Source organism: Saccostrea echinata, unplaced genomic scaffold (assembly GCF_033153115.1).
Source record: "Saccostrea echinata isolate AGI-Se365-2 ecotype Australia unplaced genomic scaffold, CSIRO_AGI_Sech_v1 ptg000025l, whole genome shotgun sequence".
NCBI lineage: Eukaryota > Metazoa > Mollusca > Bivalvia > Ostreida > Ostreidae > Saccostrea > Saccostrea echinata.
In genome coordinates, this window is record NW_026889774.1 from 20,375,396 (window position 1) to 20,395,244 (window position 19,849).

At 31.2% G+C, this 19,849-nt stretch overlaps 2 protein-coding genes across 2 annotated transcripts in view; both read right to left on the reverse strand.

The window, feature by feature from the left end:
• The window catches only part of LOC133192939 (girdin-like), a 41,515-nt gene that overhangs the window by 10,096 nt on the left and 11,570 nt on the right, over positions 1 to 19,849 (reverse strand). The gene's annotated exons all lie outside the window — the stretch shown is intronic.
• Positions 4,173 to 15,200, reverse strand: LOC133192356 (myosin-11-like). The gene is made up of 14 exons (XM_061328372.1): positions 15,196 to 15,200; positions 13,656 to 13,796; positions 12,889 to 13,014; positions 12,388 to 12,513; positions 11,931 to 12,065; positions 9,084 to 9,197; positions 8,513 to 8,680; positions 8,167 to 8,424; positions 7,440 to 7,706; positions 7,055 to 7,318; positions 6,307 to 6,573; positions 5,864 to 6,127; positions 5,122 to 5,382; positions 4,173 to 4,377 (listed from the first exon to the last, which is right to left on the reverse strand). The coding sequence occupies exons 1-14, from the start codon at positions 15,198 to 15,200 to the stop codon at positions 4,173 to 4,175; spliced, it is 2,601 nt and encodes an 866-aa protein (XP_061184356.1).

Genomic DNA, 19,849 nt, shown 5'->3' on the forward strand with positions numbered 1-19,849 from the left:
GTGAATAACAAATGCGTTATAATTGTACCCAAAAATGAATTTTAAGATTTAAAAAAATACACTTAATATTTCTTTAAACACTGATCAAATATGTATATCTAAAATGTTTCAATTCATTTCTTTTTCACAACAATTAAAGTGATTTCTTCCTGAGAAGATTTCTATATGAAATAAACAATATGTTTTTTCATACTTAGTAATTGTTTTAGCAATCTTCTTACCTTAAGTGGATATCATTGTTTGGATAACAGCCTAATCTTTTTAGGTTTGATACATATCACGAAACCTTATATCAAGATCAATAATCAATATTTGGTTTGACCTAAAAATCAATCAACTACGAAATTTAAAGTTACATCGTCAGACTATTTACGAGTTATTTACAGAACGAGATAAATAGACCACTATGTTTAGAATATACTTAGATTGTAATTATTATTCATTATTTAAATTCTCATAACATCGTAGTAACATTTGGTGTACACGAAACATACTTTTCTTACACTACTTCAGACTTTTTTGTAGGATATATAACATAATTTAGTTTCAGTAAACTTGAAATTCCTTATCTAACAAGTTCTCATCAAACTACGTCCTTCTAAATAATGATCAGCAGTTTTTAAAGTACTAGTAGTCAAAGACTTCTTTACGAAGAATGTAAACAAAACAAAGAAATTGAAAAGCTCCTTAAAGCCTCGGACAAGCAGGATATCAGAATTGAAAGATACCTCTATGTAAATAATTGATAATCATTTTGACTTTAACATACCTGAAAAAGAAAACAGAATTAACTCACTAAAACGCACTGGTATCGAAAACTAAAGACTTTCAACGACAAATCTGTTAAATTTGAAAGATTGACGTTTACGGTCTTTCTCATTCATTTGCATATATTTATGTGTTAAATATGCACTTGTTAACCTTATATTGTTTCTTGATTTGTAAGATAGTTGTAATTACTTTTGTCAAATCTACCTTAATTAACCGACAAATAAAACATTATGGTACCACCACTCTTCAAAAACAATACTGACATATGCACTTTGTAAAAATTCTTAATCTGTTGATGTTTTGCCGTTATTGATTGAATTGCAAAAAGTGACTTAAAACGAGGGTGTTGAAATCCTTGTAACATCAACTTATTTGTCAATAATGATCGTCCTCAGAGCATGTTCTTGCGTTTCGAATCAGTTTGGAGAAATAAACTCCATATGAAGGTAATTTGGAGTACACTACATAAATAAGGGAGGTTGACGATGGAAAAGTGACCCCGTTTGTCAAACAGTTTAGTTATTAGATGGTCATTATCGTCCATAGTTAATAAAATCCAAATATGAAACAGGTTGTGACAGACTCTGTAGCATCGTTAATTTCGAAATTCACTGGGATATCTTGAGTCAACATATGAATGAAAGTAACTATTGTTAATTGATAAATGGTCGTCCATATATATTTAAAAGTCGAGTTGAAGGCCACAGCAAGAGTTTCCTTCTCATGTAGAAGCTTCTGAATAAATTTTGCTTCCTAGGCATTTAAAATAGGTCGGCTATTAAACTGGCACAAGCACAATTAGTACCCATCGGAATTCCATCAGATTGTTGAAAGACCTACTCTCTTCAATGAGGAACTCCAGCATCTTTTTAATATCAACTTCAGAGTACTTGTATGTAGAATCAGAATGATGTTTAACAAAGTAATTTTTTTAGATGACCTGCTTGATCATGCTTGTTCTAAAAGAGGTTATATTTTAATGATTAAAATTGATTCCAGTTTCAAGGATGCTTTGGGATTAATCAGTGATCTTTTAAAGATGATAATTTTGTTCAAATTACAACAGAACACCTAATCCTTTAAAAAAGGGTGTTAACATCTTTGTGATATAATGCAAAAACTATATTTTCTTACACATAATTGTATTCCAATTGGAAAGCTACTACACACTGATACACTGATAAAATAAACAAAGTACAATGTAAAATACTTTTTTTTCCTCAATATTAATTTACATGGATTATTTGTCTAAATATTTTTTTACCTACTGTGGGAAAAACATCAAGAGTCAGTACAATTTCAGAGAATTAATCATTATATCTATGTAAGGGAAATACATGGACATTTTTATAATCTTTAAATTGTAACAGGTATTCCTCTAAGAATAGATTATACAGTAAAACACAGTAAAAAAATGACAAAATAAATCTCTTTGTGTAATTGCTCAAGGCGGGTGTGACCGGTTGACAGGGAATGCTTACTCCCCTAGGGGTCCGTGTTTTATGCCCCGTTTACAGATCTGTATTGTTTGTACTTCTTTTTTTTAAGATCGATCACTGTTCGTTATCTTCACCTATTTCATAATGACAAAAGGCTCACTGCCATACCCCTCACTTAAGCTACGTAATGTGTGTGTGAGTGTTATTCAAACAAACAACCCTGACCTTATAACATAACCAAGCATGGATATTTGTCAAATAGAATCTTTTATTCCTTTTAATGTATTTCAAAAGATTCTTCTATATCCATTTATACCCATGTAAAACTTTCGATTTAATCTGATCAACCCTTGCCCATGATACAATGACTTGTACTAGACTGTATCTACTGCATATATTGGAACTTGCATATCAGTTTGTATGATTGCAACTCTCTTGTTCTTTAATAATCTTCGCAACACTTAAGATCTTCATTGTCTTAATCAATTATCTTTGATAAAAGGGGTGAGGGGCATATCCTTTCTATCGTACGAATTAAATTTCCTTTATCAAAAGATATTTATGGAAGCTTTTGTTCAATCTGGGAGGTGATATCAGAAAGAATAAGAAGTAATGACGAACACACGTCTATCAGTCTTAAACTTTGTCTAAATATCGACCAATAGCAAGCTTTTGTGTCCCAAGTCTACAGATATTGCTATATTCCCTTCATATCTTCTAAAGACACTTTGGTATACTTGAGTTACTCTCAGTTATATGTTTTAACTCATCTTCAATGCATTTTAATAAGATTTTGAAATAAAAATAAAACAAAATTCCCAGTAGCATTAAACCAGAAATTTGATTTGCCGAAAGTGTTGTGAAGATGGTTGCATATCTTCGAGATATCCATAGACTTAGTACACAAAAGTTTGCTATTCGTAGACATTTAGACAAAGTTTAAGACTGATTAACGTGTGTTCGTCATTACTTGTTATTCTTTCTGATATCACGTCCTAATTTCAACAAAATTCCACAAATATCTTTAAAAGACGGACACAAAATAAAAGTATAGAATGATAATCTAATAAATAGGAACAAAACATCCTTAAAAATATATACAATTCCAAATAAATGTCGAGTCTTAAATTCACAGGCTTTAAACAATGCAGATTGTTATATAAGATTTTAATTTCTCATGGCGAATGTTTTGGCTGTGCTACACCTTTAGACAATACAGGTCCATTTTCGTGTAAGTACAAGGCTGGCCAGACAATGAAATCAAGATATCCTCCCGTTTTGGTATATCTACGGAGTATATCTGTGTTAAATGTCGTCCCTCTTCTGAAATCAAAGCGGACGAACACGGGTGGATCACGGATTCTCATTCTCCAACACAAACTTGCACACTGACGGGCGTACAACTTTGTTTTCGGGGACACAGTAATATCGACTTTGCTCAAAATCGTTGGAAGTCTCGCAAGAAACATCTGAAAATTGAAATATTTTATTACTTTGTATCCTTTATCATAATATTTTGACATTAAATTCCATTCTTTATTATTTACTGTCATTACCTCTTCTATAAGCAAACAAGAGGAATTGCCCAACGACAGCCTTAAATCTGTGAGGGCTTTCTGCACAGGAACATCTGCGCTAGTGATCTGGCGAGTCTAATAATATATTGGAAATATCTATCTTAAAAGTTCAAATTCAGAAAAATAATTCAAATACTTTTAAATGTGACATTAAGGATTAAATTATCAAACCTCTTTTGAATTTTCATCTGTTAGTGTAAAGATTGCTTGTCCGATTCTTGTTTCATAATTATTCTCTATTCGGACACAGTAGGTATATGCGTCCTGGTTTGATTAAAAAATAAAATTGGTCATAAACTGCTAGGATGATAAGTTTAGCTTACATTTATAAAAATACACTTTTATCAACAGTAGGAGTATAAATGCTATTTATTGAATCTTTAATTTAGACCTGCAAAATTTGCAGAAGAACTTGTATAGTTTCCTCTTCGTTGTTGTAAGTATTGTCAAGTTCTTCAAAAGCATCCGTCCACTGGTTGTCGTACAACTCGGAGAATTTTTCTGCTATTTTTGTTGGACGATTGGTGTCACTAAGGTCGGTTATTGCTGCATTGCCATGAGTTAGCTTGGCGCCCGCGACTTTACTTAATCTGCAGTGGAATAAAGTCCAACATGTAGGTTATTTTTCCCAATATATTTCGTTCTGATTAAAGTGAATTATTCCTCTAATAAAAAAAATAACTTCAACATGTTATAATTTTCTTTTTCAAGTGTGTTATTACCAAGAGTTATTTTCTTTTAATCCTCAATTACAGTATATGCTTAATGTACATGCATAAATAGCAAAAACAATCTTAACACAAAGTCAAACGAATGAAAATGTGTAACTGTTCCATAGATCAAGGTGAAAGTAAAAATAGATAAATAAGACTTTATCAATTAAGCACAGAGGCCTATGGGCAAATTATCACTTATATATTTTTTTAAACATATTGATATTTTGAGAAAAAGCATCGGGTAAAAAGATGCATAAGAATATAGCTTATACTTTAAAGTGTTTTAAAAGCATAGGTCAGCAAGCAAAGTTTATTGAAAATAATTTTCTTTTTAAAGATTTTTTCAAGGGGCGATGACTCTTATAATTAACACTGTATGTTAATCAAAGGAATCGGTGCATATATTTTGCTTTGTTCATAATTTGTTTGTTCTTATTATCTTTTAATCTCTTTTAAAAGCATTATTCAAATTGAATATATAATGAAAATAGCAAAGATGCCTCTATGATATCGCATATATCTTAAGCCACTTTTATTTTGAATGTAATAAAAAAGATAATATTATGAAAGATTTGATGTGAAAACAGTGCATTTCGGAAAGAAGGAAAAACATTTTACCTAGTAAGTGCATTGTCTTTTTCTTTGGACACTTCAGCAATATCCATATGTAGTTGGTTATTCTCACTTGATAGTTGAGTTACTTTTTCTTCTAACTGTCGAACCTTTGTTGCCATGACTTTAAGCTGTTGGTCTGTTTCACTGAGCTTTTTGCTTCCTGATGCTTCGTCTTGAAGCAATCTTTTTTCCGCACAAAGTTGATCTAACTTTTCTTTCAAACTCTGATTTTCTTCCATTACTTTCTGCTCAACTTCTGCTTTTCTAAATTGAAAAAATGGAATGGGTAAATGTAGATGATTGTTTTTAACTCATTTCTATTATTTTATTTATCAAAACAGTATTTCTTGCTCGTATCTCAATTTTTTGATAAATAGTCAATTCTTTTTCTCTGCATACATGTCTGATAAAGACTGTATGTCTTTTACTAACTACTATAGCTTTGTTTTATATAACAAATACTTCTATGACATGCATATAAATAGATTGTAAAAATGACGTAAAAAATCTTAAATCATATCTAGTCCATTTTTTTTACCAATTTAATTTTTTTTATAGATAAAGTTATATACATGTCAGAATTAGAAAACTTCTACATGAATAAAAATAAAAATATATCATCTCTATGTGATAAGATGAATGCATTGATGCAACCTACAAACAAAATATCTCCTCCAAAACACTCTTGTTCTTTTGTGACTTTCTTATTCCAAGACAATATAATGAACATGTATGCATTTATTACCTTTTGAGTGTGGTGTATGTGTCATCTTTCTCTTTAGATATTTTATTAATGCGCATGCGTAGTTGGCTATTTTCACTTGTTAGTTCCGCTATCCTGTTTTCTAATTGTTGTGTTTCGGTTCTCAGGAAATGAAGCTGTTGTTGGGTTTCATCAAGTATCTTATTTTTTGATCTGACATTTTCATCTTGAAGCTTTCTGTTGTCAGAAGAAAGTTGATCTAAATACTCCTGTAATTGCCGACTTTCTTCTTGTGTTTGTTCACATCTATAATGAGAAGGAAACTATGAAACGATGGAAGATAACTTCCTTTAAATATTTAAAAACGTGTAGTAATGAAGCCAGTTTTATTTTGGATATATTGAAAAAGAAGATTATAAGAAGCATTAAATGTGGATTCATTTACAGATAACAATGACGTTTGGAAATAAGAAAAAACATTTTACCTTGAGAAAGCATTGTCTTTCTCTTTAGAAACTTCAGCAATATCCATATGTAGTTGGTTATTCTCACTTGATAGTTGAGTTACCTTTTCTTCTAACTGTCGAACTTTTGTTACCATGACTTTAAGCTCTTGGTCAGTTTCACTGAGCTTTTTGCTTGCTGATGCTCTAGCTTCGTCTTGAAGCAATCTTTTTTCCGCACAAAGTTGATCTAACTTTTCTTTCAAACTCTGATTTTCTTTTTTTACTTTCTGCTCACTTTCTGCTTTTCTAAATTGAAAAATTAGAATGGATAAATGTAGATAATTGTATATTACTCATTCATATTATTTTATTTATACACACTGTACTTCTTGCTCGTATCTCAATTTTTTTATAAAACTTATTTCTCTTTAATTTTTACATGTTTGATAAAGACTATAATTATGTCATTTACTGACTAGCTTTGTTTTATATCACAAACACTTCTATGATATGCATTTAAAATAGATTGTAAATTTGAAGAAAATAAAAATCTTAAATCTATATCATATCAAGTCCACTTTTGGCTTATTCTTTTTTTATAGATAGGGTATATCCATGTCACAATTAAAAATTTCTACATAAATAAAAATAAAACTACACCATCTCTATGTGATTATATGAATGCATTAATGCAACTTAAAAACAAAATATCTCCACCAAGACTCTTCTGTTCTTATTTGACTTTCTTATTCCAAAACATTATAATAAAATTATATGTATTTATTACCTTTTGAGTGTGGCGTGTGTGTCGTCTTTCTCTTTAGATACTTGATTAATGTGCATGCGTAGTTGGCTATTTTCACTCTTTAGTTCCTCTATCCGGTTTTCAAATTGTTGTGTTTCAGTTCTCAGGAAATGAAGCTGTTGTTGGGTTTCTTCAAGTATTTCATTTTTTGATCTGGCATTTTCATCTTGAAGTTTTCTGTTGTCAGCAGAAAGCTGATCTAAATACGCCTGTAATTGCCAATTGTCTTCTTGTGTTTGTTCACATCTATAACAAGAGGGAAACTATGAAACAATGGATCTATCACTTAAAATGAAACAACAATTTAAAAGATAATTTCTTTTAAATATTTACAAACGTGTACTAATGAAGCCAGTTTTATTTTTACCTTGTGAGAGCATTGTCTTTCTCTTTAGAAACTTCAGCAATATCCATATGTAGGTGGTTATTTTCACTTGATAGTTGAGTTACCTTTTCTTCTAACTGTCGAACTTTTGTTGCCATGACTTTAAGCTCTTGGTCAGTTTCACCGAGCTTTTTGCTTGCTGAGGCTACAGCTTCGTCTTCGAGCAATCTCTTTTCAGCACGAAGTTGATCTAGTTTTTCTTGCATAATCTGATTTTCTGCCATTAATTTATGTTGAATTTCTGCATCTCTGAATTTAAATATTAAAATGCTTGGGTATATGATTGTTTTCATTTAATTATGTCTTTTTTTTAATCAAAACAGCATTTCTCCCTTTAAAATCTTCGATGTTTTTATAGGCATTTCCTTGTTTTCTTTCCTTTTGTATGCAGTTTTCTTAAAGACTATTTTCCATTTATGCTGTGTAAAAGCTATGTTTTCTTTATCGAATAAATGTATGATGTGCTCAAATAATAGAGAGTAAGTTTGACATAAAAGGAAAACTTATTCCTTAGTAAATTGTCTGCTTTGCAAGGGGTTTTTTTTTTGGCCAGATGAAGTAATTTTGTTCAGTTTAAAAAACTAAATTCAATAAAATACATAGATGTAGAAATGAACTTGAATAAGAAGAGAAAAAACCTCTAGGTCTTATGCAATGTTTTAGTACCACAAACATTATAATAAAAATAATTGTTTTAATTACTCAGTACCTTTTCAATGTGTCATCTTTCTCTTTGGAGAGTTGACTAATGTGCATTTGTAGTTGGTTATTTTCACTCACTAGATCCGCTATCTTGCTTTCCAATTGTTGTAACTCATTTCTCGAGGACGAATGAAGTTGCTGTTGTGTTTCACCAAGCGTCTTTTTTCTTGATCTGGAATTTTCGTCTTGAAGCTTTCTGTTCTCAGCACGAAGCTGATTTATATTCGCTTGTAAACGCCGATTTTCTTCTTGTGTCTCTTCGCACCTAAACCAAAAATAAAACTCTAAAAAGCATGTAGATATGTCACTTGGAAGGGAACAATTTTAAAAAATGTCTCTAAATCATTTTATACCATTTCATTGAATATTTGTGCTCCTTTGAAGCCGATGCAAATTCCCCTTTGAGAATTTTAGTTTCTTCCTCTTCCTGCTGAATTCGTGCTTTTAGATCTCGAATCTCAAACTCTTTTCGCTTCATTTCTTCTTGTGTTGTCTTCAGTTTATACTCGTCTTCATTAAGTCTATCAAGTATTTGGATACTATTCTTTTATATTTTTAAATATCAGAAAAATATTGTCCTTATATCGATTTTTTAAAGTGCAATATATACTCTATAAAATCGTTTTATGCATTCGAAATACGGATATAGTTTATATAACTTTATAACATTATCCTGACGTCCTCCTTTACTATCAGAATCATTTAAAGATTTTTATTAAGTCCTCCTTTAGTACATTTACTATTTCTTAATTATTTCCCTTTTTTGAAACATGCTTAAATCTCCTTTAAACGATATTGAATTAGCCTATTGAGTAAAGGAATAATATACATTGCACAAAAATACACAAAGTAAATAAATGAATTCGTTTCGAAAACCTTACATTGTTTCAATTCCAGTGAACGTAATTTAAAAAGGGCACTTACTTTGCCTTTGCACTCTCCTTTTCTTTCGTTAGCATAGAGATATATTCTCTGAAAGTCTGATTTTCTGCCTTCAGATTTCTTAGCTGCACTTCTGTGATCTCTTCGTGTTTAGATCTAGGTTTGTGAATGAAAACAACTTGATAATATCTCTCAACCTTGCCGATATAATCACAAAATAAAAATTTGGGTTTTTTTTAATTAATTAAAATAAAATAATAAATTATGAATGTCTGGTAGTCTTACTACTTTTATTGGAGTTTTATGAAGAGACTGACTTTTACAATTGGCGACTGACTTTTACAATAATATTTAAAGGGATCAACTCCAAACATTAAAAACATGTAATAGGTGTATTCAATAACAATGAGAACTTTTAAACTTCAGGGCTGATAACACATTATAATTTACAAATACATGTATCAGGATAACTTGAGTTCGTGTTTTTACAGCGAGTGCGTGATACGCATGATACACTGACAGTAAAGCTTAAAACAGCTCTTATTAATGAAAATTTTATTGGTGTGTTTATGAATTTCTATGTTTGCAATTCATTATTATTTAGTTAACAAAATCACATTTGTAAATTCATTAAAATTTAATTTTTGAAAAGTCTGAACGAATAGTGCATTATATATGCATATGTTAGCATTTGTTTATTCGGAATCACTGACCCTGGGAACTCTCTAGAGTTTCGGAAACTTTTTGGTAATGATTCTACTGTACGTTTCTTGCTTGGTTTCCCAAGAGTGTTCCAAGGCAATAAGTGTGTGGGGGGGGGGGGTGTTTCCTAATCATACATGCATGTATGTGCTCATAGATAAAAAATAAGAACAATATAAAAAGATCACAGAAGACTTGAAGGTTCCTAATAAACTGAAAGTCAAAGAAGATCAAAGGTTTCGGCCATGTCGCACAAGCTCACATCCTTTTCCATCAGCACTTCTCTAACTTTCGTTTAGACTTGAGGCTTTAACGAAAAAAGCCGAACAACTTCAGATTTTAATCCTCAAAACTGCTGCCATTCTTTGTCTCGCATCGCTCTTGGTATCGAATGAAGTTTATCAGGGTCTCACGGCCACGAGTGGACTCAGGATCCCTGAAGTTGTGGAGATGCGCTCTTGGGGAAGATAAGTGATTAGTGTTAATTGCGCTTTTATTGAGTTCACCCGAAAGTTAGACCAGACAGATAACAGGAAGGCAAGAACAGGCCGATTTTGGATTTGCTTAGGTCCAACCAAAAGGCATACGGTGAATTTATTAAGGATAGTTCCCGAAGCTTCTGAGAATTCTCGGGGTCTGAATAAATCAATCCTAGCACATGTAATGCACTATTCTTTCACATTTTACATTCAATAAAATTTACTAATTATTTCAATAAAATAAATTAATATCAATTGATTAATAATTCAAATGATTTTTCAAATGTAATTTTGTTAACTCCTTTAAGGTGAATGACAAGATAACAGACCTAGAAATTTCTCATTAAAAAAGAGTTGTTTAAAGCGGTGTATCCTGCAGGCACGTAGTATCGGGGGGGGGGGGGTGCAGAGGGGTCTGTCCCCCTCCCCCTCTTTTTTTAATTTAGAAAATGTTCAGAGAAAAGTAGGTCCCCCAACTTTTGGTTGCAGCATAGTGAAATCAGGGTTATGTGGCAATGTTTGAAGAAAATTTGATCTTGAAAGAAGCCCCCCCCCTCCCGAAATATGATTTTGGAGTTTGGAAGCTTTCTTTTGAACTTTGGTTTTTAAATTATACCTGGTATTTCTCCAGAAAGAAGAATGCAGTTTATTGATGGGAAGAGTCGGCGGGGAAACACAGTCTGCACTGAGTGACAGCCCTCGAATGTCGTTAATTTCTCACATGATTCATTCGAATACCTTAGAACAGGTATTCCATAAATACAAAAGTCAATCAGATTGGGAGTTTACATAAACACCAGGTAAAAACGTGTTCGATCGATACACGATTTGTTATAACGTCAATAGACATGACAAATACGTACATATACCTTGCAGAACGTGAGTTTGAAAGAAGCGGGGAGTCTCGCACTCGATCTTTCTCCAAACTTCATAATATCCTTATTTCAGCAAAACTCTCGCTGCTAGTCTCGGAGAGTGGGATGTCTTAAAACATTTGGACCAATATTGATTTCTCAATTCTAACGAAATCGGTGTCATTATTTAACAACTGACGTTCGATAAGAAAGACCCAAACGTTCCATTCAAACGATAAATTTTACCACTTTAATGCGCATTTTGTACATATATGTACCACAGAGCGCTCGATCGCTATAAAAAGACTAATTCAACTTAGGCAGATATTTGTCAATAATTGTATTACCAGCCCTGAAACTTAAATTTTCTTATTTATCGAAAACAAACGCTAATCATTTGTTATTGAATAGACACCTATTACACCTTTTTCATGTTTGGAGTTGGTCCCTTTAAACTGTAAAAGTCAGTCGTCGATTGTAAAAGTCAGTCTCTTCATAAAACTCCATTAATTGATACTGGTAATATAAATCGCATAATATTTAACACCTCTAATTCATATCAATGGCAAGATTTTTCATAAGACATGGAATTGTTATTGTCATATCTATAAAGAATGGTCTCAAATTTTCATGAAGAGTTTTAGCTATACTGCTGGTGCTAAGGAGTGGGGGAAAGAATTTCCTATGGAATTTTTTTCTTAATGTGATAATTTTTACAATACTCAAAAGCCATTATATTAAATGAACGTCATAAATGAGTAAAGGAAACTCTATTCCTAGCTATTTTAAAATAGTAATCTGTCGCAATAGAAGTTATCACAATACTTGTATCAAATTTTAAATAAACAAATTACAATGGTTCCAAACGCGTATTCTCCATTTTCATTGTAGATAACTCGACCTTCAGATGTTTGTTTTCATTATGAAGCTGTTGTATGATTGTTTCCATTACTTCCACTTCTTTCATTTTTTCATCTGCGTCTTCAAGACTTAAAAACAGTTAAAATAAAATGTTATACAAACGAAAAAAAAATTACAAATATATTTATTTTGAACTACATTTTTTTTGTTTAAAAGTCAATCTTAATCTTTAATTTTAATCAATACTTTTGAAAAGATTCGTCAACTTTTTTTTTCTACAAAGCAGACTTTTCTCTTTTCCAAACTTTTTTCCTCATTAGGTTTCCTGTTTTCTCTAAAAGGAGTCATTTGTACAACATGTAATCTCTGTTCAGAATCTTTCAGCTTAAATATCACATTTGTGATTACTGTCGAAATTATTTTGAAAATTTTTAACATTATGATATTTACCTTGATTTGAGAGATTCCATTTCAATTTCTACTTTCCTCAGTTTCTCCTTTGCTACTAAAATTTCTTCTTCCTTTTGCTTAACTGATGTAGAATGCAACAATGCAAGATCTGCTTTTTCTTGAAACCTGGGATTCAAAAACCTTCTTTACTTGACATTCTTATCATTCTTGCAAAAAAAGATCGAATATATTAAGAAAGATTATAAGAGTGTGGAAGTGAATATTAAATGCTTTATTATGTGTTGTAGTATCTTATTCTGACTAAAATAAGAATATGGAAGACATTCTCAGACTCATCATCGACTACGTGTCTTCCCCATATAAGATCTACAAACTTTTAGATTTAAGCTACATGTATTCATTTAAAAATGGAAACAATGTTATAAAGAATCATTTTTAGGGTATAAATGGTAAAAAATTAGATATGTTACTAGCCAATTGATTATTTACAAGTTTTTCACTCTAGCTTTACTGCATGGATTGAAAAGAAAATCATCTTACATTGCTTTAAGTTTTTCTTCCAGTCTTTTATTTTCATTACACAGTTCTTCATTTTGATGAAGTATATTTTTCATCTCTGTAGGGAGCTCTGATTGATAATTGTCTTTCATTGTCCAGGGTCCCAGTCTTAAAGTGACGATCGATACATAAATAACAACGTACACACGTCATAAAATTAGTTGAAGATTACAACTTTGTTTCAGAACTTCTTTATCTTTATTTCAAACTAAACAAACAGTCTTTCATTAAAACATCATTTATTATACTAAATAAGAAAGTAATTCGGGTATCTGTTTTCTTACTTTATATGTTTTCTATTTTCCTGTTGCAGAAAATTATACTCGACCTCAAGTGTGTGTAGTTGATTCTGCAGACTTTAAGATAATTTAGTTTAGTGCATTGTCAACAGTGTCATCTCTAAGGCAATATTGCGATAGATACAAAAATATCCTCCCTTCTATGAATTGACCAAAATTATTGAAGATAGAATTCATGCTCTTGTCAAATCAAGTTTTATTCTCATTAATCGAATTGATCCGCGCATGAATTAAATTGATGATAGCAAAAAAAAAGAGTCGATGCGTTAATCAATTGAATTCATGAGAGCAATACTTGCTTTGTGCATTAAGCACGAAATCAAAAATCATTTTAATTCACCATTACCCAAAGACGGAATAGTTTTCAATTTGATATTGATTCAATTAAATTACATATAATAATTTACTGTACACAGAAATATTTCAAAAAATGATGACCGAATGATTTACCTTGCAATAACCTCTTCTGACTTTCTACTTGAACTGTTGTTATCTGAATATTGTTCCTTTCGCCTCAACTTTTCAAGTAAACTTCTGTTTTCCTTTTTAACTTCCTTGCACTCTTCATCTTTTCTCCAATATTCTTCCAACCTAAAGTTTTAAAATAGGTGATAATGCTAACAGTGCAGCAGGATAAGATTTTTGAGAAAGTAAGATTTCTTCGTCAATTATTTTAACTTTAAACATATATATAAATATCGTTAGATATCTGTGGTGCTGTTACAATATTTATATCTGTTTACTGGATATTTTCAATACGTTATTCTACAACAGACTGAACTTTTCGTAAAATGAGGAAATACACTTAGTCTGATTTTTATTTTATTTTATTTTATTTCATTTTTTGCCATATATGCATCAAATAGTAAAACTCAGCGTTATCCTTGACCTTTTTCACATCGTACGCGCGCCACATTAATTTTTTTTTCGCGCAACAGTAAAATTTCTCTGCGCCGATCAGGAACATAAATTCTCTCTAAATGAAACCTTTTTTTTAAACTACCGTTTTTCAATTTCTAATGCTGAACACTTAATTTACTCTTAATTAGGGTCCATTGTGAGCCCTCACCTTGCATTATCAATTATCTCGGCGGACTTTACGCATGAATGAACAAAGAGAAGCCATATTTAGCTCATCTCAACGAAGTTGGGGGAGCTTGTGTAATAGGTCGGCGTCGGTGTCTCAAGTTTTTAGAGTAGATTTCTTTTCAAGTACTTCTCTGCCCTATATTAATCAGAGATGCATTGACGATGCTTCTAGTAAGTTACATTGTACAGGTCAAAGTTTCAGAGTCTGCAATGTTAGCTAAGAATGACCAAGTTAATGTTTTTGGAGCAGGTTAAAGTGTTTCAAGCAAGAGGAGGTCTCATTTCCAAGTAACTATAAGCTCTATATTGACCAAACTTGCATGGATGCACACTACTAGGCTTGTTTCGGAAGCTCGATCTGACCTAAATTTTCAGAATGAGTGACCAACTTAAAGATTTTGGAGCAGGTTCATTCTTAAGTAAATATTTGCCCTATGTTGACCAAACTTGCATGGATGATACATCTAAGGATGCACACTACTGAACTGATTCAATTGCTGAATTTGACCTACGTTTCTTGGATGAGCGACCATGTTATAGTTTATGGAGCAGGTTTATTTTAAAGTGATATAGGTCCTTTGCTTACCAACTTTGCATTGAAGATACATTTATTGTTGTACACTATCAGAGTTGCTTTGGATGCGGGATTTGACGTACATTTTCCAAATGAGTGACGAGGTTAAAACTTTCAGAACAGGTCCATTACCAAGAGCTATAAGGCCTACCTGATCCAAACTTGCAAGGATGATGCATCAAGAGATGCACACTACCAGAGTTGCTATAGATGCTGGATTTAACCCACATTATTCCCAAGTAACTGCACGCCCTATTAGACCCTATTAGACCGAAATTGCATAAATGTTGCATCTAAAGAAATTATTAGTTTAAAGTGGGACCTTACCTCATTTAAAGATAGCATTCGTTGAGATAATCTCTGTAATCTTTGATTACTTATGCAATTGTTAACAACAATTAATTACTTTTGTCTTAAGAATTACTTCTTTAAAATTGTGTTGACACTGTGAGCCAAACATCATATTGTAATCATAGAAATGGTGTATTGATGTTATATTAAAAATTTAAATCATTCGCCATAAATGTATTTTATGTTTCAGTTTCTTTTAATGAAAATTTTACCGATACTTCGATAAATCATTTTTCATAAACAAAAAAGTCATTCGTAACTAATTCGATTGAATGACAAACCAAAATTTCTCCCGCTTTTCATTGTACATGTAAAATTTATCCTTAGTAAACAAAATTATATTCATAAATAACAGGATTTAAACTTACAACTTGCAAATACTGATACTAGTATATTCTATACGTTGTTTAAGAAATCATATGTATAATTTTAATATCTTTAAGTTGTGTTTAGGAGGGATATATATATTTTTTAATCATGTACATAAAATAATGTACATTGTATATTGGAAATATTCTAATTTTTTTTTCATATCCATTATTCAATTTTTATCCTACCATTTTGGTATCCAATAAGATTTAAAATGGTTTGAGTGAGAGAGTGTACAGGATAGTATAAACGGATAGTAACATTTCAAATGGTGAACCATACATTTAATCCAATATATGACCTCCAAAATGTTTTACTTTCAAATTCATTATAAATACTAGTAGTTTGAAAAGCAGTAATCTTACGTTAAATGTATATTCCTCTGCAGCTGTGTAATCTCGTTTTCTTTATTTTTAACTTCTGCAAACACCAGACCATTTTTCACCAATTCTAGTTCATGCTTGAAATATTCTTTTTCTGCTACTACCCTGTTTAAGCTACAGAAATGTGTAACACAACATGAATTCAATTAAAGTTTACCACGTACAATTTATTATGTCATTAGTCGGAAATTAATTCAATTTATTGATATGTATTGAATTACAATATATATATATATATATATATATATATATATATATATATATATATATATATATATATATATATATATATATATATAATGAGCATATACATTTTCATTTTCAAAAAGAAAGAACTAAATGCAAATGTATGCAATTGTTGAAATATATATATATATATGATGAGCATATACATTTTCATTTTCAAAAAGAAAGAACTAAATGCAAATGTATGCAATTGTTGAAATATTTTATTCCATTACCTCCTCTGCAAGTTATCAATTTCTTCGTCTTTCTTAAGACATGTAATCCTAAATCTGTTTAAAACATGACAAAACTTTAATTTAAGATATGTATTCATTATTAGGTCACTGAGTCTATCGGTATAACCAGGAGGTACTCACTGTGTGTCCGTCTCTCTGTTCGTTTGTCCCTCTGTCTGTCAGTGAGTTTGTCCCATTTACATGCATATTCGGACTTGCAAATACTGACTTAATGAGTTGATAAATTTTGGACGGAATTGTGGTCTTTTACTAAGTGTCTTAGGTTTAAATTTCTGTGGTGATCTATTGCAATACGATTTCAAAGGCGTGTTTGGTTAATTTTACTTGAGTTGTCTAAAACGTCATAACATTCGAAAAACCTTCAATGCAATAACAACTGTGAAATAAGAATATTGAAGTCTATTATAGGTCCAAGCTCTATTCATAAAGAAGTGTTCCTTTAAATGGAAACTCAAACACTAATCTATAGCGCTTCCCCCACGGCGGGCTCATCAGTGAATTTGAAATTATGAATAAGTATCATTAACTTATTTATAATTTCAAATCTACTGATGAGCCCGCATAGGGCGAAAGCGCTATATATTAAAGTTTATATATATATATATATATATATATATATATATATATATATATATATATATATATATATATATATATATATATATATATATATATATAAAATAAAAATTAATTTCATTACAACGTGTATTGGTAACAATCCTCTAATAAAACTAATGTCCAAATAACTGTATCTGACTTCCATTCTCAATGACCGTGTAGTATAGAGCAGTGCCGCGAGAATTCCATCGGCATCGAAGGCAAGTTTTTTGACTTGCCTAGATAGCCGAGCGGTCTAGCGCGCTGTTCCTGTACTGCTAGGAGACAGATTCCGTAGGTCGAGAGTTCAACCCCTGGCTGGGGCGGAAGTGGGTATCCTTATAAAAGTGAATTTCTTTGTGCTTTCTATATTAATATTTCTTCACTTAGGGCAGTTATGTTAGTTTAAGAGTTGTTGTAAAATGTGCTTTATAAATAAAAAATAAAAATTAATTTCATTACAACGTGTATTCAATTTGGTAACAATCCTCTAATAAAACTAATGCCCAAATAACTGTATCTCACTTCGATTCTCAATGACCGTGTAGTATAGAGCAGTGCCGCGAGAATTCCATCGGCATCGAAAGCAAGTTTTTTGACTTGCCTAGATAGCCGAGCGGTCTAGCGCGCTGTTCCTGTACTGCTAGGTGACAGATTCCGTAGGTCGAGAGTTCAACCCCTGGCTGGGGCGGAAGTGGGTATCCTTATAAAAGTGAATTTCTTTGTGCTTTCTATATATATATACCTGTCACTTCCCCTTTGCTCTTGATAAAGATCCATCTCTGTCTGTTTAAGACTATTTTCTTTCCAACTGACTTCTTCTTTCATGCTGTAAAAGAAAGTACTTTTTGATAGAGATAAAATAAGAAAAGTGATTGATATGCTTCATGTCTCTACATTCAAATTACAATCTCTCCTCTCTCTCTCTCTCTCTCTCTCTCTCACACACACACACACACACACGCACCCTCCCTCCCTTACCCTCACACACACACACTCACACTCACAACACACACATTAAACAATTAAGTACATTACCATTCGTATTTTTCTTCCATATCTTTCATTTTCCATCTTAGATTCCAAACTTCTTCTGTTCGTCTTTCTATTTCATTTTTCAATCTGCAAATACATGCAAGAGAAATTGCTTCCATATTATTATGATTCACGAAAATTAAAACTAAAATAAATTTTTCAAACAACAATCAAAAGCATGAAACATAAAACATGGTTGATAAGACTATGTTTTGTCAGTCTCTTTCGTGGGTTTTTCATAACATGATTTACCAAAAAAAAAAAAAAAAAAAAAAAAAAAAAATTAATGCTTTACTTCCTTGACTTTACAGTTTCTTTATAGAAAAAAAAGTCTATTTTATCCTAATTTCGATTATTATTTCTAAAGTATAAAGTAGCTATAAACTGATATAAGAAGTACTGAAGAGTGAATAAATGTGGTTGGATTGTGAACTCATAAATTTTTTTTATTGTAAAAGGTGAAGATAACGAACAGTGATAATCTAAAGTTAAGTTAATGACTCAACAATTGGTGGAAACATGTCACTCAAAATACGACTCAACGATAGGTTATTATAATGACCATAGAAATTTGCTGACTTTAAAAGAGTTAATTGAAAATCCTATAACATCAACTTGTCAGCCTGCTTCATTTTTAAAAATTGATTGTACTCAGTACATGTTCTTGCGTACCGGCTCCGTTGGAAAACAAAACAAAAAAAATGCAGATGATAGCTGAATGCTACTACATAAATAAGGGAAGCTGATGATGGAAAAGCTTATGTCATTCCTCTTGTCGTATAGTATAGTTCCGTTGAAAGTTGGCCATTAACGTCAATAGTTAGTCAAGCATCCAAAAAATAAATGCTCATTGTTGGAGGCATTTTTTAATAGTCTGTGCATTCAACCATTTATTAGTTGACTGATTATTGCTTAACGCCGAGTCGGCAATGTTTTAGCCATATTTCGGCATTTATTGGTACTAAAAAGAAGTTTTATCAACTTCGTTAAAGGGCAAAGTTATTGTTAACATAATTTTTTATTCAAAATATTACATCTAGTTTAACAACTTGTGAAATTATAAAACAATACTAGTATTTAACAAACAATCAGCCAAAAAAGTATAAACGAACAAAAACAAATGTAATTTTTTTTGTTCTATTTATTAATACAATCGAGTGCATTTAAATTAATAATCGCAAAGTAATATAAAAAGACAAACGAACCGAATAAACAAAACAAAAACTTTGCTTTTGGAAAATTAAATTGTTCCTAATCAAAATTAAGACTACCTCTCATACGGCAAAATAATCTTACAATCACCTACTCTGAAATATTTTCCAATGCTTTTTCATATTCTTCCCGTAGATTATCAACTAGCGCTTGTGTTGTTTCCTCTCTAAAACAAAAACAAATAAAACAAACAAACTACAAAAAAAATGTTAATAGATGCTCTGCCCACTTTCTCAATAATAAATGTGATAACGTTAGCATAATATTCTTACCTTTTTGCAGAATTTCGATCTAATTCCCATAGTGCGTCTCTCAATCTACATTATGTAAGAGATAAAAAACAAATATAAAGATTCAGATAACCATTTGTAACATGAATTTTGAATAGCAGAGATAAATGTAGTCAGAGTTCTTTATCTTACCGATCCCTATCCTGTTCTACTTCCAGCAACCTCTCTCTCAAACTAATGTCGGAAAAGAAAGTAGTTCATTTGAATTTTATTCAAGGGAAAGAAATCGTTTCTTCAACTTTAAATTCTCATTTTTAATTAA